Source organism: Xiphophorus couchianus, chromosome 5, assembly GCF_001444195.1.
Source record: "Xiphophorus couchianus chromosome 5, X_couchianus-1.0, whole genome shotgun sequence".
Taxonomy (NCBI): domain Eukaryota; kingdom Metazoa; phylum Chordata; class Actinopteri; order Cyprinodontiformes; family Poeciliidae; genus Xiphophorus; species Xiphophorus couchianus.
In genome coordinates this window covers 34,254,969-34,282,757 of record NC_040232.1, presented here as the reverse complement: position 1 = coordinate 34,282,757, position 27,789 = coordinate 34,254,969, and the positions used below count along the sequence as shown (strand labels likewise).

The following is a 27,789-nucleotide window of genomic DNA, read 5'->3' as shown; positions in this document are numbered from 1 at the left end:
ATCATAACTGTCTTTGTTTATTAAATAATGGCTATTAGAGCATAATCAGCATGTGTGTTTATAGTTTTTCTTTTGTGAAATTACAACTGAAAACTTGTCCTTGAGCTAAAATAAAACTAGATTCTCTAGTCATCACAATCTGGAGATGATAATGTATGTTTTTAATTCATTACCAGTTGAATTTATTGAATAAGGGTTACAGGAGCTTTTTTGTCAGCTATTTGATTCAAAACCAAATCTGCATTTATGTCACTTGGAACAGTGACATCAATTGTGAATAAGAGTAATTAAATATATAAGCATGCGTTTATTCACTTTTTGTGTTGTGGCTTGGTCTTTTGCTCTCAGGAATTTATCTGCAGCTGTTGATTTATTGTTGAGGCAGTTTTCATCTGGCGCTCAGTTCGTGTAAAGTTTACGCCAGCCTTTTTTTCCGGACCGGAGCTGTTACGAGGTGTTGCGTGATCGCACCAGTGGGAGGAGCGAGCCTGTAGGTGACATTTTCGTCTGACACACATTCGCCCCGCCCCCTTTACGTCTGGCGTCATCGACGTCGAACGGGACTGTTTGTTCTGGATTTGGGGCGAGGAAGGTCTATGGGCGCTGACAAGCGACTGAACAAGGTAAAAAATAGACTTTAATGGTCCCGTTTGGATGACGGCGGCACATCAAACGAAGGCGTACGACTGCGGGGCTCTGCTAAAGTGTTTAAAATAGTCTTCGTCGGCGTATTTTCCGCGCTGTCAGTGAGCGCTTCGGCAAGCGGAGCATGAGCCGTCCTCGCAGGCCTTGTACCGGTTTGGCTACACGGGATATATGTCGTCCTGCCTCGCATTTGTGTGCGGTTTCGTCTCCTCGTGCACGTCCTGTGTCGTACCTTCCACGTGTGGGTACTTTTGTTGAGGTGAATTACGTGACAGGTGTCACTCGGTGCTGTCAGTGTACATGTTAGCGGCAGGTCGCTGGGACGCTAGTCCATTAGCTGCTAGGCTGTTTGTTTGTAGCCCCGTAGGCCGTATTCGTGACATAAGCTACGTCCTAATGGGTGCGTAGATTATGCACTATGGCGCAGAAACTCGTGTGAAGGGCGACGTACGGTGGTTCGTGAATACCACCAGTGCAGTCGGAGTGGTATTCTAAAACGCTGTTTACGTACACAGCTGTCACTTTATCACGGCGACCCACAGTCATGGAAGGTTAGTGAGGAAAGGTTTGCAGCAAGCTGGGTTTTTAAGTCTCTGTTTGGGTCAGATTGCGTTACGAATTTTTATAGACAAATATTATGGTGGTATTTTTTTTATTACCTCAGTGTGTGGAGGTTGTGGCCTTCTTTAAAGTACGCAATGTATTCTTTAACGTAGAATCTTTTTTATTTTTTTAAGTAGCGCTGTGAACCTAACCATATTTAAAAATTATGTGCTATATTAAACATTGTGCTATTAATTTAAGAGTATTTCACAATTTGTCGCTCTTAAAATGCCTGATTTGACTAGACTTTGCAAAATTGTCTCCTTTTGACAAAATCGTCATTTGTAGGTCAACAAAATATTGGTCTGAAGTTACAGTATGTTATTGAAAAAAGGATTAAAAACTTTCAAATGATACCAAGATTGTGTGTGTATTAAAGCTTTAAAATGAAATTCAGTGTTGAAAGCTGAAATTGTGAAATCTGTAGAATTATGAAAACCAAATCATACAAAACAAATGTTAGAATGTGATTCATCGCCATCTTTATTACAGACACAAATAAGTCCACATGAGAATAAAAGGAAAATGATCATTTATCCAGTTTATTCAATCCATATATCATGGTTATTCTGTGGGATAATTTTGATATTTATTTTTTATACATTTCCAGCAATAAAAATGTTTCCACCTTAAAACTAAGCGTGAACTTTAAAAGTCAAAACACCCAACAATTATTAAATTGCTTATTAAATGGCTTTCTGTTGAGATAATTTACAAAGTGTTCTTGTGACAATACATAACCGTAATTTTTGTTTTTTTCTGAGCTAAAAATGTTTGAAAATAAAGAATTACATTCTACTTTAGTCACAAGTAGTTGCATAAAATGGCCAGCAAAAAAGTGGACCATTTTAAATATCCTTTAATGACACACACAGTAGTGGAGGACTGAATCAAAATGTACAATAAACACCTGCTGATGTAGTTGAAGCATTTAAATAAACAAGCTTGCTGTTATTTTATAGAATGACACTGAACATAGAGAAAATATACATTGAGCAACGGCAAACAAATGATAATAAGATGTTAATATCACACTTATACATTTTAATATCATCCAGCCCTAACCGGAAGCTAATGCTAGTTAATTTGCCGGGCGATTGGCATTGTTGGCTAACCTGCTCTAAGCTAAAAACACGCAATGCTCCAGATTTTGTGCTTGCAATCTTTTGATTGCCCTAATAACTGTAATAGACGGGACTCCTGTTATTTGAACGATGAATATGATGCCTGTCTTTCTCATGAACAAGAGAAATTACTTTATAGTGATTCTATATTGAAAGAAGAGCAAAGTGCAAAGCGTCGCCACTGCTCCAAACTTTAACTTTGACTTTTATGAGACTTAATAACTGAATGAACAGTATGTTAATCGTTTTGAAGCCATACCTTTTTAGAACTGTGGTTGAAAATAGAAATGACTGGAGTAAAAATTATAGTCAAATTATGAAATAGTTTGTTCCTATTTTGGTGGAAACTGGATTTAATGTTCACTAATTAATATTGTATGTTTACCCCGTTCTGTTATTGGATATTAAAAATTCCAACTTGCAATAGCAAGTAAATGAGCTCTCAGAAATTGAGAGATTTTAGCTGCATAATAAAATTAATGTATTTATCAGGAAACCTGTCTAATTAAAACTCTGATTAGATTTTTTTTCTAACACAACTCGGTCTGCTGGTCACAGTATCGTGTAATTATTCTGTTTTCATGTACTCTAGATTGCACCACCATTGATTAACTCAGCGTTGCTCTCTTTGGTTACTTAACAACATTGGACATGTCTCGTCTTAGACCTCGGACGCTCACTTTTGTGTCTGTCTCTCTCTCGCAGGTTTGACACTCGCCTCTCTATGTGTTGTGGTTTCCCTGAACTCACAGCGTGTCGCTGACAAGCATCCCGCGTTTCCTCAGAAAGGTGCCGCCTCACCAACTGAGATATGATTACACTAGTGGAGTAGACCACAGCGGCACAGCATCAACCATGTGAGTTTCACAAAGATCGTTTCTCAGATCAGGTCAAAATTAGCAACACAAAAGTGCAGGAGATGTTACACAATCTGAGGATCTAGAACGTATTACATTGAAAGCTGCAGAAAAGGTAGCTCTGCTTTCATCTCTAGCATCATCTAATGAAGTCCAAAGTTTTCGCTTTGATGATTTAGTCAGGCCAACTAAAAGTTTGCTGTTCAGTTGCATCGGCATGACGACTGGCTGTTACAGAGTACTTAATGTTGTAATGGTGTGGTCTCCTGGGAAATCCTGCATGGAATTGATGCTTGATCCAAGACCAAGCAGTGCTGTGTTTTTATTTTAAAGGGACAGTTTTATGTAAAATCAACGTTTTTTTAAGCTTTACATCATGTTATATTGTTTATTCCCTCATCAAAAACATACTTGGATTGTTGCCTTGAGTCTCTCATGCATGTTTGAGAAATCCTTTAATCTCCCATGGCAACCATGCAGGTGCGCAAGATGCCTGGGTGGAGCTAGACCTACCTTTAAGGACTGGTTCCTCCTCGGAGATGCAGTTTCTAAGCTTCTGAGCTTCTCAGCTCCTTCAGACTAACCAGCAGCAATTGGCAGCAATTGGCTGCTGGTTAGTGGAACTTGAGCTCATTATATGAGCTACTTCTCAGAGCAATGCTGGTAAACAAAATACTGTTAAAGGGTTAATAGAGGAGCAATGTTGTGATTATTTCCTGAAGGTGGAATTTCAGAAAGGGCATGAGTTTCTTAAAGAGACAGAAGCCTAATTTCAATCCGTGAAATTTCTTTTAAGTCATATTTGATGTATAAGCATTTTTATAACAACTGGATGTAACATAGTTATGCTATAAAATAGCACTATATGCCTGGAAAATAAATGATACCGCCCCTTTTAGCTAAATGAAACAATTGCATAAATGTTGACATTACCTTTTCCTGCTAAAGCTTACCAACACTAACTCCAAAGCTTTACACATTCAATATTCTGAATGCCAGACACTACTGCTGTAATTTTGAAAGCTATAGCAAATCGGATTAAACATACTGACATTACCTTATCACTTAAATTTTGAAATATTTCCATTGTAGATTGAGGACTTGTATGGAATAATTTAGTTTTAGCATGGTGTTTTGCATGAGAGACCAAATGCATCTGGATTTAGTTTAATGCCTGTTTAGTGCTGGTTTGTTCTGATATGGCCACTTTTTATGCATGTTAATGCAACATCACTAGTACTACGTCAAAAAGCAAGCTGCAAGTATCAAATTTTTAGTAAGCTCCCCTCAGCTTTTCACAAATCGGCAATGGAGAAGCTCGAGTTCCGCGCTCATGGGAGTTTTCACATCTAAAGCTGGCATCACAGAACCACATGGATGCAGAGTGGAAGTCAGCAGACTGGGTTTAGAGCACTACATGTAAAATCTGTGTCTAAAAATGTTAAAAAGTTTAAACCCCATCGGTGACGTGTTACTCCCTCTCGATTTTTTATTTATTTTTTATTTCCACTTCCAGGCGTCACCTTTACTGAAGAAACTACCATTGGTTGAGGTCCGGCGGTCTGATCTATAGGTGCACGTCACCTCAACAAGTCAACCGTATCTTTATGGAAAGAAATGAGGCGCGTGGCGCACTCCGCTGCATTAGTCCCGGTGTGTTACGTTTTAAATCAGCCGATCAGCCGCTCATACACACTTTTGTGACGTCTCTGCATCACACCTTCATACCAGACTACACGTTTGGTTTGACACATAATCAAACCACGTGTAACTATATATGACGTGTAAACCATGTCTGGTTTACCCATCAAACCAGACTTGTAAACCAGATGAGATGATAGCTCACCTCATACAGTAGAAATGAGATATTTACATACATATATACACAAACATTTTCTTTACTGACTGTTTAATAGGATTAAATGCCTGTTGGAGATCATTTAGAATTACTGAAATCAATTCTGTTTGCTAACTTCTTGAATGATTGAACAGAATTCAAAATATTTGATTTAAATGGAACCACATCTGTTATTATTCTATATCTATATTTCTATATCTATTATTCTAAGAAGATCATACTCCTATGATCTTCTTATGAGATCATAAGAACAAAACGAAACAATAAAGAAGAAAGTATAAAAATACTCTTGTTTTTAGCACACAAAAAAATGTTGCCAACACTGCCAGAATAAAAGAAAAATGTTTTTTATAGAATTTATGTTAATATGTGTATATGTATATATATATATAAGTGGACCAGCATAGGGCTGTCACTGCCTCATGTGGCAGCTTGGAGGTTTTATTGAAGTGTTTGGGTAACACTGCAGTTTTGTTTGTTTTGTTTTGGGGTTTTTTTGGGTGGAGGAGGATAATCAGAATTCACCCTTGCTTTTTACAAATAATACATTCTGTGAGTTTGTGCCATGCTTTATGCACAATGAAACTTTGTGCTGCTTTTTTGTTGTTTTTTTTGGCGAAGTTGAAATTACGGTTACTGACATTATTGTCTTGTGTTTGCATTTTATCTGGAGTCGAAGCTGTATTTACATGCTTGTGTCCAAACCAGCAGTAATATTTGTTAGTAGGGTTCCACTGATTCACCATTTTTTTTGTTTTTGTTTTTTTTTTACATCCCATACCGATACAGACATCTGAGGTTTAATATCGGCCGATCCAATACAGAAAAACAGTGGTGAATTGACGTGGGGGGGGGTTTGTGTTGTTTTTAATACAGACATAAATGTACCGAATTAAAAATTCATTTGCTAGCTCTGCGCCAGTACAGCACACTTAAATACACAAACAGATTCACAAGCTTGATCAAACATGTAAAAACATAACTTTAATTTGTTCACTCGATTAGTGCAATTAGGAGAAGAACAGCCAATCTAAAATATATAATAAACTGAAACTGACTAAAGCAACAGGTAAAAAATAAACTGCAACAAACCTTCTTTCAAATGGTTCAGAAAGTGTAATTAAAAATTATAAATGTAATGTAAAATAAATAATAATGCATGACGTCACTCAGAGCATAAAGCATAGAATTAGATTGTATAGATCCACCCTTCTGGATTGGGCACCATGTCACCAATACCCAATGTAGACTTTATTTTGATATCTGTATTGATACAGATGTTAATATCGGATCGATGCATCTCTACTTATAATCAGCACTTTTTAGTGAAGTTTAAAAAGTTCACAGCTTTTATTTTGTCATTTTCTTTAATCTTGTTAATTGATGAAACACAAAGTACATAAAGACAAAGTTAGCTGCAGTTTCTAGCTCCAAGTTGTTGCCTTTTCCTCAGAAAGTTGAGGCTTTTTGTTTCTGTCGTCAGAAGCCTTTAAGTTTTGAGCAGAAAACCAGCAGTAAATTATTAAAATATCTGCTCAAGCGTTGGCTTTCTGTTAGTTTTGCGTCTTTCCGTCAACGTCAGTGCCCTTGATGTTGTTTCACAATCGTCCTTTCAGAGGGTCAAAGGAGGAATGTAATGGCCTGAGGGGGTTCCCCCCACTACAACCTGCCCCTGCCAGGTCCAACACATCTCACCTGTCTGCTCGCTCACTGCAACCCTCTGCTGTGATGGGAGACGGACTGGAGGCGGGCAGCAGCCAGCACCTCCCTCCCGCCACGCCGCCTCTCCCCTTCAACCCTCCTCCTCCAGAAACATGGAACCCTTCCAGACCCAAACGACAGACCAACCAGCTACAGGTAGCTTCACTTCAGCTCGTCTTCATGTCCCCATTGGCCTGCAGTTCCCCTCGAACCAATAATTTTCTTTTTGTTTTGTCTGTGCTCTTTTCAGTACCTGCTTAAAGTGGTGTTGAAGACATTATGGAAACACCAGTTTGCATGGCCCTTCCAAGCACCTGTAGACGCAATGAAACTTAATTTGCCTGTGAGTCGTGTTTTCTTTATTTTTTACGTACTTGAAGTCGCGACGTATAGCCAGTGTTGCCACAGAAGCTGCTGCCAAGTAGATGGCTTCTACTCATAAACAAATCAGAATTGAAAGATTAAAGTAACTTAAATAATTAGCTGAAAACAGATTAGTTTGTTGGTATAGGTATAAATATGACTACTTTGATCTTGTTTTTGTTCCTGTAGTAGTTGGACTTTTATTTTGGATTAATAATTGTGAAAATATATAGTGGAAGCTTTTAGTTTTAGTGGACAATTAGTTTAATTGATCAATTTATAAACAAGGCAATATGGACTCGGTTTTATTATATTTTGTGGTACTTTTTTGATAACAATAAAAGTGGCAATAAGAACAATTTATTACTACTTTTTCATGTAGGTTACTGTGTGGCTGCGACTGTGTTACAGCAATTATAACCCCACAAACACAAATACTGCTCTTGGAAAAACATTCCCATTTGTAATATGCTTCTTTAGGACACTAGTCACATTAAGAAATATGATTTGTACTATTAAACTGCACAAAGTAACTGCATTTAATCATATTTTCAAATGAATTACTACTCCAATTGAACATACAGTGGAGAAAATAGTAACAGTAACAATCCTGATAATATGGACGGTTTTTAATCGTAATTTAATTTGGAATTCATCAGTCCACCTTACACAGAGTTGTCAATTTCTTTACTTTTCTCCTGTTTGTTTCCCCCAAAGGACTACTACAAGATAATAAGGAGTCCTATGGACATGGGCACCATAAAGAAACGTCTGGAGAACAACTACTACTGGAATGCCCAGGAGTGTATCCAAGACTTCAACACAATGTTCACAAACTGCTACATCTACAACAAGGTTAGCCAAGCTCACATTCTGAAATCACCCTTAACCTTCACGAGCGACACATTGTGTTCTTTTTTTAAATTACAGAAAAACAGGGCTTTAGTTCATCTGTTATGAGCAAAGTTTCAAAAAACATTTAAGAATAAGTTTGTATACCACACAATATCTTGCAAAATTGTTCCATTTATAAACCTTTTGTCACTTCGCAACCCCAAATCTCAATGTATGTGTTTGGATTTCATTGTAAAAGTATGCTTTCAGTCTGAAATGCGCTCTGGTTTTTATATCGTCTCTCACTTCTTCAGCCTGGGGATGATATCGTCCTTATGGCCGAGGCTTTGGAAAAGCTCTTCCTGCAGAAGATCACAGAGATGCCGCAGGAAGAGGCGGAGATTGCCGTGGTCAATAAGGGTCGTCGTGTAGGGAGGCGTGAGCCCTGTGAGTAGATTTATCTTCAAATACACATTTAATCACAAACATTTGATTTCTGGCAGATGTAACATGGAAAGTAGCTGAGAAGACTTGTTTTCATTGATGTGTAAATGGTGCTAACCTCACTCGTTAAGCTTGTCAGGACACATACAGGCTTAAATTTGCCTTTGTGGAACAAAATTCTAATGGTTAAATCAGGTTTTGTTTGTTTGAAACGCTTCAGGTCTGTAATTTCCTGTTATTTGAAATGATGTCATTTGTCTTACATGTGTAAAACACAGGGTTCCCGCTGATCCTAAAAAGTCTTGACAGGCATTGAATTCATCGATCTAAAAATAAGGCCTTAAAGCTGCAGTATGTAACTTTTATAAAATAATATTTTTACATATTTGTTGAAACTGTCCCTAATTTGTGATGGTATGGCAGGAGACAGATAATCTCTGAAAAATTGAGCTTCTCTGCCTTCTCACGTTGCTCCCAGTGGTAACTAGAAACATCCAATCAGAGCCAGGACGCTGGTCTTCACTGGGATGTATTTCAAATATTTAAATGAAAAAAACTAATCAATAGTTATCTATTGACTGATTAAACGTTTATTTCGTGCTATGCTTTTCAGCCAAATTGCCCAGCCTCATGTTAAAAAAGCAAGGAGGAAGGGGTTTCCCCCAGTGTATTATAAGCCTGGCGGGCTACCAGGCTTTACTTGTGCCCCTAACAGGCTTAGCATTGCTTATTTATTTAAGTCTTTTTAAAATGTTTGCATTTTTTAAGATTTTATAGATGGTGTTCAGGCATTAATCTTTCAATAACACATGATTATCAAGTGATATTTTTAAATTTCTTGTCAACTTTAAACATTTTTTAACTCAAAAACACAACGGCCTGCTGGATGAATGACTGCCGAGCGCCCCGACCGCCGGGCTTAGCAGGTTTTCTGGGGGAAACCTTGGAGGAAATATTTGCTTACTTGGGTGGTTTTTTTTTTTCCATTTGTGTTTACTGTGAAGTTTGTCTTAAATGTTATTTAAAGTGGCATTAAAAAGTCTTAAATTTAACTTGCCTTAAGCTGTAGGAACCCTGAAAACAGCACTCCATTTTTTATTTCTCTTCCCTCTTGTCCTCACACATCCATCCTTCGTTCCAGCTCTGATGACTATGTCGGATTCAGGCCAAGACTCATCCTCTCCGTCAACGACCCCGCATACGAGAGGCTTTTCATCGCCCTCAACCACTCCACACACCCGTGGCACACCAACCCTCCCCTTAACCCAACCTTTACCTCAGCCCCTCGTCCAGCCCTTAACCCAACCTTTACCTCAGCCCCTCGTCCAGCCCTTAACCCAGCCCTTAACCCTGCCCTTAACCCTGCCCTTAACCCAACCCTTAATTCAGTCCTTATCTCAACCATTACCCCAAACCGTACCGCAGACTTTAGCCCAGCCTTTAGTCCAGCCTTTAGCCCTCTCCCAAATCCAGACACAACACCCGCGGGTGCCTCCCACACCCACAAATCACGCTTCACATCTTGGACCCCAGTTTGCCCTCTCTACCCCAGACGTCCTAGGCCCAGGCATGACGTCTGTCCCCCCTCTAGTCATGACGCACCCAGGCCTCCATCCTCCACCGGTGCTGCAGAGTTCCCCGGCCCTCATCAAGGTAACCAATGACTCCACATTTCATTGTGTTACATGCATCTAAATATTTCTGTTCTGACGGAAAACCCCAACTCCACGTCAACAGCAAAAGAAAAGCCAGAAGAGGAAAGCGGACACCACCACCCCCACCGCCAACGACCAGCTAAGCGAGTCGCCCCCAGTGTCCGACGTGACCCGGCCTCGCCGAGACAGCGCCCGCCCGTCGAAGCAGCCCAAACGGGACTCGTTGCAGCCGGACTCCCAACATCACATGGGTGGAGGCCTGGAGATGGGCGCTACGGCGACGTCCAAGCGCCAGGATCAGCTCCGCTTCTGTGCACGACTCGTTAGAGAGATGCTGTCCAAGAAGCACATGGCGTACGCCTGGCCTTTTCACAAACCCGTCGACGCCAAATCTCTGGGCCTGCACGACTACCACGACATCATCAAGCACCCAATGGATCTCAGCACCATCAAGGTGACCTCTTTTTATTATTTTTTTTAAAGTCTGGGGATACTTGTGCAATAACGTTTTAGGATGGAGTGAATCAGCTTTGTACAGTTTAATCCAGATATTTACATACTGTATAAGAAAAGACATTATCATTAGCTGCGTTTCCATTACAAATGTGTGCAGAACTTGGTTGATATTTCGCTAATGTCGCGAACTAATTCATCGCGTCATCATGCTCCTACCACTTCCTGTCGTCTTCTTCTTTGTTTCCTCCAGTAGCAACATCTGGTTGTTGATCACATGACTCGTGTGATGTGAAAAATTGTTTCCAATTCAGGTTTTGCAAAATACGTTAATGTCATCACAGCTGAAAAACCACCTCATTCTAGTGCAAAAAAACTTTGTATCAAAACGTTTTTTTCTAAATTGTCATGTTTCCATTAAGCAAATTTCTTTGTGCAACTATATAGTGAATGGAAACGCAGTTGGTGTCTGACATTAAAACACACTGCTTAAGGTGTGTGAGGAGAATCAAACTTATTTCTATTTGTCAACGACTGGAATATGTTTTTAAACTACTTAAAATATTTTTCAAATTTAGAGATTATGTACTACTTATGTACCCCTTTGAATAATTTGTGAAAGCCCAACTATGATGTCAAGGCTTTGGAACTTACTTATTGGTTGATTCTATTGGTGGGACTCAATTAAGTTAATTGCAGGGTTTGTAATTAATCTCATTTTAATCCAAAATGACTATATAGAAAAAGTACTGAATAATTTGAGTTTGTATAAATAATTTCACAATTCTAAATGACCTAAAACAGAAATTTGATTAGATTTGATAGATTTAATGTTAGACTGTGTGAATTTCCGTTGACTCATAATCTTAGTTATACATTAATTTGAATCAAATAATATTTTTAAATGTTTTATCCTAAGTATTTCAATCATTTTAAATGGTTTTTGTCTCCTTCAGAAAAAGCTGGATAACAGGCAGTACAGAGACGCAGAGGAGTTCGCTGCAGACGTCCGGTTGATGTTCTCCAACTGTTACAAGTACAATCCTCCAGATCACGACGTTGTTTCCATGGCGCGTAAATTACAGGTAAATACAGCCGCACGCAGGGAAGAGAAAAAAATCAGGCATTATGAATTTATTCATCTGATTTTAAAAAATCAAAAAATCTGAAAGACTCCAGACAAACACAACTTACAATGTGCTGCTACTTGATTTTGCGGGAAAAAATGTTCTGTTCGCATTATTTCTGGTGACATCACCACTAATAGTTATTTTCAAAACGGTAATCTGTTGGCTCATTTTTAAAATAATCAAGGTATTCTACACGTTTGTTTTTTCCTGTTTAAGACTGCTTTTTATTTCAATCTATTTTTTTACAAAGTGAATTCATTTTTCTATCCCACAAGATAAAATGTACACTAAACTTTACTCTTTAAAAAGTGACTTATATGTGAAAAGCACCATTGCAGCTTGACACAAATAAATATGTGCATTTCAGTGTAATGGGTATTTAAAAATAAAAATCCTAGAGACTCAAATTGTCAAAAAAGTATGAGGCTTAACTGGAAATGAACAAGTAATAAATCTCTCGTTGGAGTGAAACTCCAAAGAAAAAATTATTTTACAATGTTGCTTGTGAAATTTGAATGACATGCACATTATCTACACTAATAAATGTTATTAAAGAGAGACGTAGAAATTTATTTTGGGTTTTCGTGCATATATACACAAACTAACACGATAACAGGAAACTGTAGCAGACGATCGGTCTAACTTGAACTTTAAACACTTTCAAGAGACAAACGACTCATGTTGGGGTTTTTTCTGTTTCACCTGCACTCTGCTGCAGTTTCAACTTCAAAACATTCAACATTAAAATGGTTTAATTCCTTATTAGATGTTAATTAGATGCTCCATCTACCATGTTTGTTTTGATGTAGTCGCCCAGAAAGTGAACACATTCTCTCCACACAGTACTTTGTAGGAAAACTGTCTCAACCTATGTTAACCATAAAAGAAGAAACATAAAATATTCAAGCTGAAAATCCTCTGATTCCGTTTGCAGCCCAGTTCCCCCGTTCATCTTTACTTGCGCTGCACTGACTTCACCTCATTTCTTCACTGGGTTTCATTTTTATTTTCAAGAATTTCTGCATAGATGTTTGTGGAAGCTTTAATTTTTTGTGTATTGTTTTTAATGAATCCATAACATTTTATTTCAAAAGCACAACGTAGCACCAATCTGCTACAATCTGATGCTTTAACGCCACCTTGTGGAAGCAAGCAGGATGGCCACAGGAGAAAACAAGACAGTTATTTATTAGAACATTTAATGTTACAATTTAGTTTTAATTTCTTTACAGATCTCTAACGATCCACTTTTTTAAACTTCCAATACCGATATTTGAGGTTCAGTATCAGTCAGTCTGATACAGAGAAAAAGTGCTGAATTTACTCAAATTATAAGAAAAAGAAAACATTACAAAGTTATTTATTAACTCTTCATCAGTACACCAATAGTTTCACAAACTCGGTCAAACATGTAAAAATGACACAACTTTAATTTGTTTAGCCAGTGCAAATAGGAGTAAAATAGCCCATGTAAAATAAATAATAAAGTAACTTAAAATGACAAAAATGATGGGTTGAATGTCTTGGTCAAACATGTAACGATAAACTGCAACAAACCTTAATTCAAATGGTTCAGAATGTGCAATTAGAACATTTAAATATAATGTAAATAATAAAGCATGATGTCACGCAGAGCACAAAGCATAGAGTTAGACTGAATAGATCTGGCCTTGTGGATCAGGCACATAGTCACTGAGATCTGGAATTTATTTCAGTATCTGGACCGATACAGATATTAATATCAGATCGGTGCCTCTCTTCTGATCTGACATCCAGAAATCATGTTAACACTTTAGGATTTATAATAAACAAAACGTCCTCAGTCCGTCTGAGACGAGTTGTCTTGAAGTGGGAAACTTTTTGACCTGACAGTTTCTGCTGCTGTCCTCCACCAACAGGACGTGTTCGAGATGCGCTTCGCCAAAATGCCAGACGAGTCCGAAGGGCCCACGCCGGTCCCCACGCCGTCGTCGGCCCTCCTCTCCGTCCCCCCCACTCGACAAGCCCCTCCTACGTCTGCTGCGTCGGAAAACGACAGCTCGAGTTCCTCCGACTCCGAGTCGTCCAGAGGAGACTCGGAACAGGAACGACAGCAGCGACTGGCCGAGCTGCAGGAGCAGGTCAGAACGGTGCTGTCCAACCTTTGTTTTTTTGTTTTGTTTTTTTTTGTACATTAAAATGTCAAAACTATTTATGATTTTCGGTAAGCCTGTTGCAACAAGCAATTAATCACATGATAAATTAAAATGAGCTCAAATTTGATTCTGATGATCAATGTTGTCTGAATTATGTTTACTTAGACTTCTTAGTTCCTTTTATTTATGGTTTTATGTGGGGTTTTTTCTGCTTTACTTATTGTATTTTACAATATATTTGTCCAAGATATTTCTGAATATTTTGGATTTTTAAAATAAACTGAATTCCAGGGTTGAGTGTTTTTTTTATAAAATTATGCTTGGTAGTATTTGAGTTAGAACTTGCATTATTATGCCATTATCAATATATTTACTGAATATAGTGGTCTCAAAACAGCAATACAATCGCAGTAGTTTATTTATTATCCAGTTAGATTTATCTTAATAGGTTCTGATAAGGTTATTAAAAAAAACAAACATATTTTTTCTTGCATGTTTCAGGTTGAATATCTTTGTCTAGATTTGTTTTGTGTATTTTCTGCAACGTTAGAAAATTGTTCACTCTTATTTTACTTGGGTTTTCAGCTAAAATCACTGGATGCTTCTGGTTTTATTCATTTCCAAGTTAAAGGCCAATACTTTTTCAATTTTTCAAAAAATTTCAATTTTTCATTTTTTCTTTTATTTGGGGGGAGGGGTCAGGCAGTGAAAATTTAACCCTAACATTTGTTCTATATTTCTATATGCATCGACCGTCTGAGCTGTCAGGCTAAATTTGTGGTATTCCTGAATTCAAATCACTTCAATTCATTTATATTCCACCAGTTCGCAACAAATGTCATCAGTTGAATTCAGTCAGGAACATTCTTTGGCCGTCCCTGGGTTAGAGGATGGAGGCTGGCTTTACACAACCACAGAGGGGATTATTCACATCTTGTGGTGTTTTCTGACCTAATGTGTGTGTTTTTGAACCTCCTAGCTTAAAGCTGTTCATGAGCAGCTGGCGGCGCTCTCCCAGCCACCGACCAGCAAGCCCAAGAAGAAAGAGAGAGACAAGAAGGAGAAGAAGAAGGAGAAGCATAAAAAGAAGCAGGAAGCTGAGGAACCCGCAGAAACCTCTCCTCCCGCGATGCTTCCGACTTCTAAAAAAAGCAAGAGTAAAGATCCCGTCACGATAAAGGAGAAGAAGAAGAAGCCCAGGTACGTTTTCCTTTGCAGAATTCAGTCACGATGTCTCCGCTTGAAGTCGGACTAAATCAATCATTTGTCCATCGCAGTAAGAAAGAAGACGTCAAAAACAGCCGGCCAGCTCCGCCCCCTCCGTCAGGACCCATCGCTCTTCTGCCTTCAGCTTCTCTGGAAGCGGAGGACGACATCGGTGTGTTTAATACGGAGCAGAGGCGAAGCATGACTGCTTCTGGAAACATCCAGAATATGTCTTCATGCAAATATTTACATTTCCAGACTCATTTCTGTCCCATTGTCCCATCCAGTTTCACCTAACAAGCTTGTATAAATTTATATCTAAAGTATTTTTTTACATTTTAAAATGAACATAAAATATATAAATTCTTATTTGTGGTTAATCAAAGACTCAGTGTAAACCTCTGTAATGTTTTGTTTTTTTTCTTCTTCAGATCTTGGCTCTTGCAAGCCGATGTCGTACGAAGAGAAGCGCCAGCTGAGCCTGGACATCAACAAACTGCCCGGCGACAAGCTCGGCCGAGTCGTGCACATAATCCAGACGAGGGAGCCGTCGCTGAAAAACTCGAACCCCGATGAGATCGAGATCGACTTTGAGACCCTGAAGCCGTCTACGCTGCGGGAGCTGGAGAAATACGTTTCTGGCTGCCTCAAGAAGAAGAAAAAACCATCAGGTGGGTTTTGGAACGAAGTTCTGGTTGAAAAAGATGGACATCAGAAACCCGTTCTGTGGGCACAGGCAGCATTAACTCTGTTGTCAAGAGTTTGTCTGGGCGATATGTTTTAAAAATAAGTATCTGATTTCCTTTTTTTTATTTCTTTAGTCAGGGGTTTTTTTCTCTCACTTTCTTAAAAAGAAATTGCAAATGACAGAAAATATTTTCAAAGAAGTGGTTTTTGTTTCAGTCATCCCTTCTGTCTGTTCAAAGTCCAAATAATTAGAAATTGCAAAACAAGGTTGTCAAACAAGATGGCGGCCCACGGTGTGCTGACATCACTCTGAATTATAGAAACTCAATGAATGCAGTGGTGAAAAATATCCACAATTTTCTAGAATTGAATCTTCAAAAACAAACAAAAAATTGTTGAATTGATAAAATTGATTATCAAGTGGCTTATGGTCTTTTGCCAACGACAAAAGCAAAATCCTACAACCGCTAAAATCTGACGCCTCGCCATTTTTGTTTACATTTTTTGAGGAAAGAAGTTGCACTCAGTCTCGCTTCCCTCAGTGGTTTTCGGTGCAGCGCCTCCACAGGCGAGGAGGGGAACAGGTTTTTCCAAATGGTTTGGTTCATTTGGCACAGTACAGTCTTCACTTTACATTTATTAATTAAAACTGAACTGTCTTTGATCGACTCTGATTCAAAATCTACAATACTTACACCGCTGAATTATGAATTATTTTGTTCTGTACGGCTTATTTAAACACAGTTCAATTTAGGATTTGTTGTGATTGTGCCAATCTGATATGGACATTAAATACTTGTCTTGTTTTGCTGAAGTTGTAAAAGTTTGATGGCTTTTGTTGCAGTAGAGAAATCTCTGGAAATGACCAAGGTAAAGACAGGATCTTCATCTTCAGGCAGCAGTGACTCCTCAGACAGCGAGGACTCTGAGAATGGTAGTGTCTTTACTTCACTTCTGTGTTTTTACTGATTGGCACCCTCAATTATTCAGCCTGAAAATGTTGTCTTTCGTCCTCTCTTGAATCTCATTTGTCTCGTGTCTACAGGGCTGGTTCCCAAGCAACAGAAGAAGACGTTACCCAACAAGGACTCCAAGAGAGGGAACCACCAGCCGCTCCCCCCTCCTCTTCCTCCCATTGGGATGCTCCCAGTCGCCCCCGCGCCTCAAACACAACCCCAGCTGTTCCAGCCCAAGCCCCCGTTTGTATCCGCTCCCTCTGTCCCGCCGCTGGACTCGTCTCAGCTGCTGTCCTCGGGATTCGACCCTCTGGCACATTTCATGAATTCCCACCTGACCGAGTCAAACGCAGAGTCCGGCGCCGCCGTTGCCACCGCAGGGGCAGCTTTACCCCCGGGCCTGCTGAATGCAAACGCACCCCTCAACCAGACGCCGACCGACACGCATCCCTTCCTAAACCAGCATCCCATCGTTCCTTCCCCAGGTTGGTATTTCGAAACTGCGGCTTAAGCATATCCACATAGCAGCCTAAATTATCCTTTAAAGGGGAAGTTTTATGTAAATTCAACATTTTTGAGCTTTTCATCACGTTATAATGTTATCCAATCATCAAAAACATGCCTGGAATGTTGCCTTGATTCTTTCATGCAAGGCAATATGCTTCTCTGCCGTATCGTCCAGTCTGAGTCGAAACCCTCATTTCCGCACATTGCTACGTTTTTAATAGAATATGTCTTGATAGATTGTTGGATTACGCTTTAAGGTTGTCCCCTCTTTCTTTGTCTTCCATATTTGCAGCCCTCCACAACGCTCTCCCCCAGCAACCATCCAGACCTAGCAACCGCGCCGCGCCTCTTCCGCCCAAACCGCCGCAGCCTCCTCCATCCTTGCTGCCTACCCTGCCTCCTCCACCACCCTCCACCCCCGCGCAGCTCCAACCCACACTTCCCTTGAGCCTCCCGCAGCCAGTCCACCGCCCACGCGTACCGTCGCCGCCGTCGCACGGCATCCTGGGTACCCTCTCGGCTCAACCTCCTCAGGCTTTGCTGGAGGACGACGAAGAGCCTGTGCCGAACAGCTCCGAGACGCCACCGCTCAGCCAGGTTCATAACCTGCTGCAGTCGCTGCAGCCCCGGTCCACCATGCCGCCGCAGCTGCAGCCGCTGCACACACACTCGCCCGGGCAGGCCGCTTCCCAGCTCCTGCAGTCGATACACACGCAGGGCTTGACGGCGGCACCGCCCACCCAGACGCAGAGACACGTCCCGGCTCACGTTCCCCAGCTGTTCCCGAATTCCCAGGCGGCGGCGTCCCAGCAGCTGAAGGGCGCCGTCTTGCAGCAGAAGCTCCAGCATCAGCAGCAGCCGTCCCCACACAACACAGCAGAGGCCTTCTCAACTAAAGGTACCACATTAAACAGTTTTTTTTAATTTTGTTAAACTTTTATGTAACCAGGTAAGTTGATTGAGAACAAATTCTCACTTTCAGCAGCCTCCTACTCAGAGAACATTAAAGGGGCAGTATTTTGAGCTGATTGTATTACTCCCTCATCAAAAACATACCTTGCTTTGATTCTGTCATGCATGTTAGAGAAATCCTTTAATCTCCCATGGCAACCGTTCAGCTGTTCCAAACACCTGGGTGGACCTAGCTCCGCCTTTGAGGACGTAACTCCTCCTCAGAGCTGCAGTTTCCAGGCTTCTACACAACAGAGCAGAACAGAACAATTCCACCACTCAGCTCCTTCAGACTAGCCAGCAGCAATTAGCAAACACCTGGTGGAGCTGCGGATCTACTGACCTACAAACTATTTCTCAGTGAAATGCTGGTAAAAACGTTTGCTAAAGGATTAATAGAGGAGCCATGTTGTGATGACTTCCTAAAAGTGGAGTTTCAGAAAGAGCAGGAGCTTCTTAAAGTGACGGACGCCCAATTTCAAGACGTTAAATTTCGAAATGAAATTTCTTTTAATTCATATTTTATATATATATAGCATTTTCATAACAACTTCAAAAGGTCAATATTGAAGTTATCATACTGAGCTTCAATGTTTTTTGCAGGTTGTTTGGTTTCCTTCTTAAATATTTTCTTTTTCTGACGTTTTACATGGTTGAAGTTTTATTTTATTTTAACTTGTTGAAACAGCTGAAAACTACCAGCGATACTACCACCACTAAGCTGGAAAGTTCCACAGCTCTTAATAACATCAGGACCTTGATTCTAATAAGATACATATGTTTGGATTTTTACATGTAGTAGCTAGATTATTTTTTTTTTGTTTAGTGTTGTTGGGTTTCTTTTAGTTAGTTTGCTTTTTTTGTTAAAGTTCAGTGTAAATGTTGCTTAAAATACACAGATTTTTCTTTTTCAACCACCCTGGGGGGGTAATTATGCTTTGAAAGACGGTTGTCATTCCTGTATGCATCCATACGGTGGTGCTAGAGAGCTCCGCTGTAGATAAACTGAACTTCTTGCTCCCTGTGTTTAGGCTGCCTGCGTGAAAGCCCCTCTCCTCTAATGATGCATTCGCCTCAAATGCCTCAGTTTCATCCAATGGGACAGCAGTCACCTTTACAGGCCAAGAAGCATGTAAGCAAATCAGGAACGTTGCGTCACTGTGTCGATGTGTGGCGACTGCACTGAGTTCTGTGTGATTCGGCTTGGCATAGGAGCAAAGGTCCAACCTGGTGGGAGTTAAAGAGGAAAAGCCTTCGCAGTCTCCAGGTCTACCTTCATCACCTTTCAGCCCTGCAATCCGCCAAGACGCACACAAACACGACAACAAACACAGTGAGTGAAAGGTTTATTCTCTGCTAAGGAAGGATAAAACGGCGTTTCTGTAAGATTGGTCAAATCCAGAGACAATTTTAAATGTCTAAGTTTTATGGATGTCAAAATGAAGCAGATCTGAGTCCAAGCACTTTTTAAAAAGTGCAATATCCCTTTAATACTCAAATCTGGAGTAGGCCTGAAACGATTAAACGGATTAATCGACTAATTTAATAATTGATTAATCGTTATCTGGATTACACAGACTAAGAAAAAGTTGCTGGAAAAGCAACATAGAGAGGATTGAGCCAAAATTGTACAAAACATTTGTACATTTTGCTTTCGAGATGTTAAAAATTCTTCATCTGTAAACATATTTTCCCCAAAACTCCTCTGGTGGCATAGATTTACGTTCCTCTGGTTGCATTCTAGGCAATGAAATGTTGATTTCTTTATTTTTTATTTAAAAAGGGAACTGAATTGTTTGTTTGCATACTTTAATGTATTTATAATATTGTATTAAAAAAAGTCGTCCTATGTAGTTAAAAGAAAACAATTTTTTTTATCCGATTAATAGATTAATCGTCATATTATGGAATAGTCGATTACGAAAATAATTAATTAGTTGCAGTCCTAATCTGAAGACAACATAAGCATTGTGTTTCAAATTAAATGGTGTGTAAAGGTGCTAAAATGTTAATAAAATGTAACTAAAATGTTAATACTCTTAAATATCTGGAAATTTGAGGGGAAAACCCATAAAAATGTAGATTTGAGTTTGCAAGAGTTGGTGTTGCTCTGGTTCGTCATTTCTCCCTAAATGTGTGTTTAGGTTTGGACATAAAGCCGCTGGATGGTTCTCGTCCCGTTTTTTCCCGCCTCCCTAACTCCCCGTCGCCGCCCGCCTCCCAACCGGAGAACAAAATCAAGCAAGAACCCAAGACCCCCATCACACCCAAAAAGACACCGGTACGCAGAAAAATACAAAATAAATAAATGAAATTGTGCCACACCCAATAAAACTGTCTTTATTTCCCACTGATCTTGCTGTGTTTCTGTCCCAGGATGTGAAACTAAAGAACATGGGCTCCTGGGTCAGCCTGGCTCATCGCGCCCAGTCTGCACCGACGTCATCGCTGCGCTCGTCCAGCGACAGCTTCGAGCGCTACAAGCGCGTCGCCATGGAGAAGGAGGAGCGGGAGAGACAGCTGAAAGCCCAGGCGGAGCAGGCCAAGAGAGTGCAGGAGATGCTACGGTAAGTAGGAGGGACATACGGAGATGAGTGCACAGAAAGCAGCTCACTCCAGATGATAAAGAAATGGCTCAGAATTGGCAAAAAAAAAAAGAAGCGCCCCATAGGGGAGGTGAGGAAATGTTGTTCTTTTGCATTCCCACGCAAAAAGTTTTCATTTCCTTACAAAACGTTTTTGTGTTGCTTGGCTTAATTTCGCATCGTTTTGAAAAGTGGTACCAGGTACAAACATGAACTTGATCAAATAAAAACATAACGCTGCTTCCTGTTTCCGTGTCACAGCCGCGACGACGACGACACGACGACGGAGCACAGTCGCCGAGGGCGACAGTCGCCCCTCGCTCCAACCCCTCCACCCGTCTCCTCTCCGCCCACTCACTCCCCTCAGCCTTCCCCGGCTCCAGCCAAACAACAAGCTCCGCCCCCTCCGCCCGCGGCAGCAGCTGCAGCACACAGCGCTCTGGACCAGCAGAGGGACCGGGAGCGCCTCCGCGAACGGGACCGGCGCTTCAGAGAGGCCGTACGCACTTTTGCTTTTTGTTTGTGTCTCATATTTTTTCTTTAAATTGCGTTTTTTCCTCCTTTTACCTATTCGGTTTTCTCTGCAGATGGCGGACAACATCGACATCAATTTCCAGAGCGACCTGATGGCGATTTTCGAGGAGAGTCTTTTCTGAAAAGGAAAAAACAAAGCAAAACAAAAAAAAGCACGAGACGAGGACACGATAAGTTACGTTTGCAAATGTACAAGCGTCACGAGAAACAGAGCTCTGAGATGCATGGTTGCCGCCGTCGACACAAACCCACATCATCGACCGGACCTAGCAGAAACCTCTCCGCCCCGTTAGCTTGTTGTGATTGGGAACGTAGAGAAACGGCTTTTCTCCACCCCGGGTTTCCTGCTTGAAGTTCATTGGTTACTTGTTGATCTCCAAGGACGACGGGATAAGCAGTCTGAAACTTTTAGCAGAGAATCGAAATTGAATCTTCTTCATTATGTTAAATTATAAACTGGAGCAATTTCTTTCTTTTTTTTTTTTATTTCTGGGGAACTGTAGCTAACAGGAGAACAAATAGAACAGCCTGCTTTGCTTTTACTTTTCTCCTCTCCCCTCAGATTTTCGCTGGGGGAATCTGGACTCTTGTGGTTGAGTTTGTAAGGTTTTCGTCAGCTATCATTTAGAAGCTTATTGTTTTCTCAGGATACGGTGTGTTTTCTTTGTTTTTGTTTTTTTTATAAGACCTCCTTTCACCTCCCACTTCCCCCTCTGCAACAATCAGGAGTGACCACGGAAGAAGCAACCATGTTTCAAAAGTTTTCAAAGTGCGTCCCTTGCCTTAGCGCTCCGGCCTGTAAACTAATCACGCCCTACAAATTATACATATTATATATATATATAAATATATATATATAAAAATAGATACACAAATATATATATTATATATGACAAAAATAGAAATAAGTCATTGAAGAATATGAGAGGGATGTCGTTTGTGGAGAGCAAAGCTCGTGTCTGTGTTCATCTCTGAGCTATGGTTTTGATTTTGTAGGCTTTACTGTAAAGAAGAAAAACAACAAAAAAAAAAACAAACACTTTTTTATGATTCTATTGAGAGGATTGTTTCGTCTGTCTTATTCTCACATTTTCAGTTTTTGTTTTGTGGTTTGTTTGTTTGTTTTTTTTTCTTAACTCTATGCCAAAACAAATCCATTGAGTGCTGAAAGTTGTTTCACGTTTTTTACATGTAAATTGCATCGTCTCTTCACTTTATATTAAAGACTGTCATCATTGCTATTTAAAATTTTGCTTCCCCTCCCTCCCCTTCTTCCCTTTTAAATCGAAAGTTATGCAACAGGTTTTCTCTTTCTTCAAAAGGAGTTTTACGCGCCTAGGTCCCATCATTTTGTACTTACGGGGTAAATCTGCACTTACGTGTTTTAGTCTGTTTTTAAGTTTTTTCTTTTAGATATTTCTTTGTTTTTTTTTTATTTTTCTTTCTTCCCTTCATGTGGATATTTTGAGTCGGTCTTGCCCATCTCGCCTGCCACGATCATCACAGTTTCAATAGTCTCTGATGGACTTCTCTTCACTTTGCCCTTCATCACTCTTACCTCGCGCTCGTCGTCCGCAGCGAGAGCGTTTTGGATTTTGTGTGCCATTGTGTTGATCTGGAAGCGGGAGATTTTCCCGCTTCCTTGAGGTTTGGCTCGGAGATCCAGGAGTGTTTTCTGCTCTGTCGTTTACTGTATTTTTTTTTTTCTTCCTTTTCTTTTCTTTTCTTCACATCTTCAAGGTGTCCTATTTCTCCTTTGCTGTTTGTCTTTTCTTTCGATTTATTTTGCCCAGAAAAATGTGTTGGTGAGTGAGGCATTGAGGTCAATAGATTCATCTTCATATAATGGAGTACAGCATCTTTGTTTTTTTTTGTTTTTCTAAGAAAAGTATTAAAATATTTAAAAACCTCACCCTGGTCCTCACCCATTTTTCTTCAGAATCGGCCTTTGTCACCGAACAGAAGCACAACAAAATTTGTTTCGGTACAGAAAAGATGAACAGCATAACCCTCGGCTAGACGGGTGACTCGCAAAATGTGGGAGAGAAAGACAGTCATTGAGTCCTTTTTTTGAAAATGCTATTTTCTGCTCTTGAGAAACATCCATTTGTATTACACTTCATTAATAAGTGATTTTATATCAATAAACTGCACACAGTAACTTGTTTTTCATCATATTTTCAAATTTGTTGGTATTTATCGATGGACCTTTCTGGAACAGGCAGAAAGGTCTGCCTGGAGACCTTTCTGAGAAAATAGGAGAACATAGCAATATTGACAATATGGACATAGTTTGGATTTTTTAAAAACGTGATTAATTGGAGATCGAAATTCTTATAAGAAACTTATTGTGATAAACGATGCAATAAATGCCCACCCTAACGTCCAGTCGATTTATCTTGAAAGATCAATCCCATCACTGCTCACTTAAGAGGCAGTCAGGAATTTCTGAAATGAGTTGACAATCCATCAAAATAAATGTTGATTTTGAATATAATGTTTCTGTTTGCATGTAACTGTGTGCTTGGTGCTCTGTACATCTTTACCCAGATTCAAATCCAGACACTGTTAGAGTCCCACAATGAGGAACTGTTCTCTGCAGTGGTGTTAAAGTCGAGCTGAGGCAGCATCTGCTGGGGTAAAAAGAGGAAATATGGAAAGAAAAATGAGTAACATAAAAAAATATATACATATAAAACCACAGACGACCAGCTTTAATTAAGCAATAAGAGTGGAGTCAGTTGGAGTGATTCAAAGAGCAAATTAATATATTTTCTAAAAGCTTACAGTAGTACATACAGTACTTGTACACTGACTGCAGTGTACAAGTATGTACATAGTTGCTAAGTAAGCACACATTTTCACTTCATTCTGCAGCAGCCGAAATTAGAGCCCAGCAAACGAGAACGCGTGAGAAACTGTCTGGTGGCTTTGACAGGTTTTCTAGAGACTGACGCTGCTAAAGGAGAGCCGGGGAGGATGTGGAGGTTCAGACCAGTTACAGGCTGGTGAGAGGCGTCAAAGACAAATTTCACACCCAAGATACAGAAGCTATTACTGTGCTTCCTTTGCTAAAGAGAATCATGTGTTATCACAAATTTGCTCGGCGCTCAGAAAGATTAGAGAGAAAACAGAAAGTCGACCTTAGGCAGATAACACCTGCCGAGCGAGTCACAAAATATATTTTACTCAATGTTCCTCTGTCTCCTGTGGTGACGACGAATGCTTTTATTTATTTAGGTGTTTCTTTTTTTTTCAGGTTTTGACTTTCAAATGAGGGGCTGTCGTGGTTTGGCTGAGCTTTTTTTAAATGGTTTATCAAAGTTCAAGACGGACGGCAAACTTACCAGAGACGTCAGTGACTCTGAAGAGCAGCAAACTGCCAAGATGACCTCGGGATTTAGCAGGTGAGAGAACGAGGAGAGTTCAGCTGTAAGATAAGGGACGCCGCTGACCTCTGCACTGCTGCACATGAGAAACGTCTTAAAGGGGCAGAATTGTGTGTTTTCCACCCACATAGTGCGACTCTAGAGCACAAGCAAGTAACTATGTCAACCAGAGTTGCTATAAAAATTCTTTACATATCAAGTATCACTTAAAAGAAATTGAACGGCTTGGAAATTTACCTCTGTCCCTTTAAAAACTCCTGTTTCTTTCTGACACTCGGCCTTCAGGAAGTCATCACAACATGGCTCCTTTATTAACCCTTTAACATTGTTTTCCCAGCGTTTCTCTGAGAAGAAGCTGATGTGATGAGCTCAGAAGACGTTCCACCAGGTGGTTGCTAATTGCTGGTGGCTAGTCTGAAGGAGCTGAGCCACTAGGGAGCTGGGATTTGCCATGCAGAATCTTGTAAGCTGCAGCTCGGAGGAGGAGCTTCGTCCTCGAAGGCGGGGCCACGTCCACCCGCAGCCGAATGGTTGCCGTGGAGATGAGAGGATTTCTCAAACATGCATGAAAGCGTCAAGGCAACACTCCGGGTACGTATTTGGTGAGGGAGCGACATTATGACGTGACGCGAAGCCGAAAAGAATCCATTTTTACATGATGCTGCCTCTTTATAAAATAGAGTTACGAGAGAAACGCCCAGATTTGGTTGTCATCTGTAAAACGCCGAGGGTTTGTGGGATTGTACGTGTCAGAAGGGGAACTGCCGGTGGGAGCAAACGTTTTCAGAGGCGATTTAGTCAAAGAAAAACATTCGGAGGCAACAGGTTGTACTGTGTGTGTGGTAGGAGGCTGTTGAAATCTGGCTCAAGGAAACTGTGAGGTCACGGCAGAGTCACATGACTCTGAGAGCAGCAGCTCTTCTCAGCCTTGACTTTCGGTGTCAAGTTTGTTCTGCCTAAACAGGAAATTCTATTTTTGCACTGCTGTTTCTCTCTTCTTCGCTGTATCTACATTTTTTTTATTCTCACTGATCTGGATTTGTTTTCCCACCTCCCACCTGAAATGAAAGTCAGTACTTCTCGATCTTCATGCTCAAATCACAGCGTTCTGTGCCTGCAGACCCTTTGTGGGAGCTCAGCAGATTATTTGCAAGAAGAAGCAGAAAGAAAAGTTGCCATACTTGTCAAGAATTTGAATTGGACATATTCAAATTGTGAAAAAAAAATTAAAAATGTAATTTCTACATAGCTTTACCAAAGAGAAACAGAGTCAGCGATTACAGGATGTGCTTAGCTCAGACAAACCACAAATCGTTTTTTTTTTCCTTTTGTAAGAAACTAGACAGTAGAAGAATCAAAATGCGGTCGCCTTGCTTTACCACGAACTGAACGTTGTCCCATTTCAGTCACTTGCATTTATGCTTTTTTTATTTTAGGTAACGAATCAACACAACAATCTGCATAATTGGAAAGAAAAAAATCATACGTGGTTGTTTATTTATTTCACAAATTACAAATGAATAGCACGGCCTCCGTTTTTATTCCGCCTCTCTGCTTTGCAACCCAAACTGAAATTGTTTCCTTCACGCCATCCTCTGTCTCCAAACGTCGATTTTTCGAGCCTTACCACAATGTCAGGGTTGGTTTAGGTCGTTACTTGGACTGGACCGCTGGAGTACATGAATGTGCTTCGATCTGAAACGTTTTTGTTGCTGCTTTTCATTTTGAAATTTGCCACGTTTAAAATGTCGCACTACTTTGTGTTTGAATCTGAAGGAAACAGATTCAAACACTGATTAGGGGCCCAGTGGATTAGGGCCCCTAATTAGGGGCCCAGTGGATTAGGGCCCCTAATTAGGGGCCCAGTGGATTAGGGCCCCTGAAATAAATATTCCGACTTTAATCTAATTTCTCTGAATTCTCACAAATCGTCTGAGATCAAAGTCAGAATTATGAGAAAAAAAGTCATAATTCTTTGTCTTTTTTTAGTGACCCTAATCTCCTTCCGTACCAACAACATAAAGGCAGGAAGGTGACGACATGTTCTAAACTTAGTTGGAGCGCAACTATTGCCGCTATTCTCATTTTATTTATTTATCTTTTACAGTTGGAGGAGTGCTATAAATCTCACCTTTTCCCCCAACACCAGGCGCACGCAGAGGCTGATCCAGAAAACAGGGCCGAACGAGTTCCCAAGTTCATATTTACCCTCACAATCTTCTGGCGCGAAAACCGAGTTCTCTGCTCGCCGAGTTCCTGATCTCATTTAAAACATATTTCCCCTTCCTTCCACCCTGAGCAGGAAGGATGTGTCCATCTGGAGAAGAATGGTGGAGGAGGCACCTCCAGCGAAGCGCCACCACCGGCGGCTTGGAACAAACACATCTGGGCCCGCCTGCAGGACCCCCAGTGTTCCCGCTATACAGCTGTGCTAAAAAGAGACGGGAGGGGAAAGGCTTGGAGATCGCTGATCGTCAAGGCCTTTTCCCTGAAATTCACGCCAGACGGCAATAAGCAACTCCACGTGTGATTTATGGACACGCAATCCAATTCGAGCCTTTCAGCGCGTTGCACAAGACCCCCATATAATTGCGTGGAAAGCACACACACACACACTTATGGCTGACACACACTCTGCCGCTCACACGCAACTTGCCCCCACGCTGCGCCGTGTGCCGCACATGGTCGCCTGTGGGAAGCGATCTGGTTGTAGTTTGGGCCTCCGCGTGTATTTCTGTCTGCTGTTTACACGCTCGGCGCCATAAATCAGTCCGAAGCGCGTCAGCTTCATGGATCCTCGAGTCTTTTCCTTTTCCCGCATCCTGGACTACAGCAGGACTTCCTTTTGTCTGTCCAGACCTTATTTTATTTTAGTAACAGAAGACTTTTTTTTTTTTTTCATAGTTTAGATTTTTTTTTTTCCATCCATCCATCCATTTTCTGTTCACCCTTGTCCCTAATGGGGTCGGGAGGGTTGCTGGTGCCCATCTCCAGCTACGTTCCGGGCGAGAGGCGGGGTCACCTGGACAGGTCGCCAGTCTGTCGCAGGGCAACACAGAGACATACAGGACAAACAACCATGCACACACAAACACTCACACCTAGGGAGAATTTAGAGAAACCAATTGACCTGACAGTCATGTTTTTGGACTGTGGGAGGAAGCCGGAGTAC

The 27,789-nt window shown here is 40.7% G+C and overlaps 1 protein-coding gene and 1 long non-coding RNA gene across 5 annotated transcripts; one reads left to right on the top strand and one right to left on the bottom strand.

Annotated features, from left to right (window-relative positions):
- Positions 1 to 541: 541 nt before the first annotated feature.
- LOC114144043 (bromodomain-containing protein 4-like) lies at positions 542 to 22,077 on the top strand. Of its 4 annotated transcripts, XM_028016497.1 has the most exons (23): positions 542 to 623; positions 3,078 to 3,229; positions 4,746 to 4,882; positions 6,704 to 6,944; positions 7,039 to 7,131; positions 7,869 to 8,006; positions 8,300 to 8,432; positions 9,571 to 10,082; positions 10,167 to 10,538; positions 11,494 to 11,622; positions 13,566 to 13,787; positions 14,782 to 15,002; positions 15,080 to 15,180; positions 15,440 to 15,679; positions 16,540 to 16,629; positions 16,741 to 17,136; positions 17,451 to 18,056; positions 19,141 to 19,241; positions 19,322 to 19,442; positions 20,254 to 20,390; positions 20,486 to 20,676; positions 20,956 to 21,193; positions 21,282 to 22,077. In XM_028016497.1, the coding sequence occupies exons 4-23, from the start codon at positions 6,816 to 6,818 to the stop codon at positions 21,348 to 21,350; spliced, it is 4,239 nt and encodes a 1,412-aa protein (XP_027872298.1). In that variant the 5' UTR covers positions 542 to 623; positions 3,078 to 3,229; positions 4,746 to 4,882; positions 6,704 to 6,815; the 3' UTR covers positions 21,351 to 22,077. The 4 variants fall into 4 exon arrangements, with proteins under 4 accessions (XP_027872298.1, XP_027872300.1, XP_027872297.1 ...); XM_028016499.1 differs by lacking the exon at positions 4,746 to 4,882 and having other exon boundaries at positions 16,543 to 16,629; XM_028016496.1 differs by lacking the exon at positions 4,746 to 4,882.
- Positions 22,078 to 22,628: 551 nt separating this feature from the next.
- On the bottom strand, positions 22,629 to 27,532 carry LOC114144046 (uncharacterized). The gene is made up of 2 exons (XR_003595387.1): positions 24,576 to 27,532; positions 22,629 to 23,858 (listed from the first exon to the last, which is right to left on the bottom strand). It is a non-coding gene; the product is annotated as an uncharacterized LOC114144046 (long non-coding RNA).
- Positions 27,533 to 27,789: the final 257 nt, after the last annotated feature.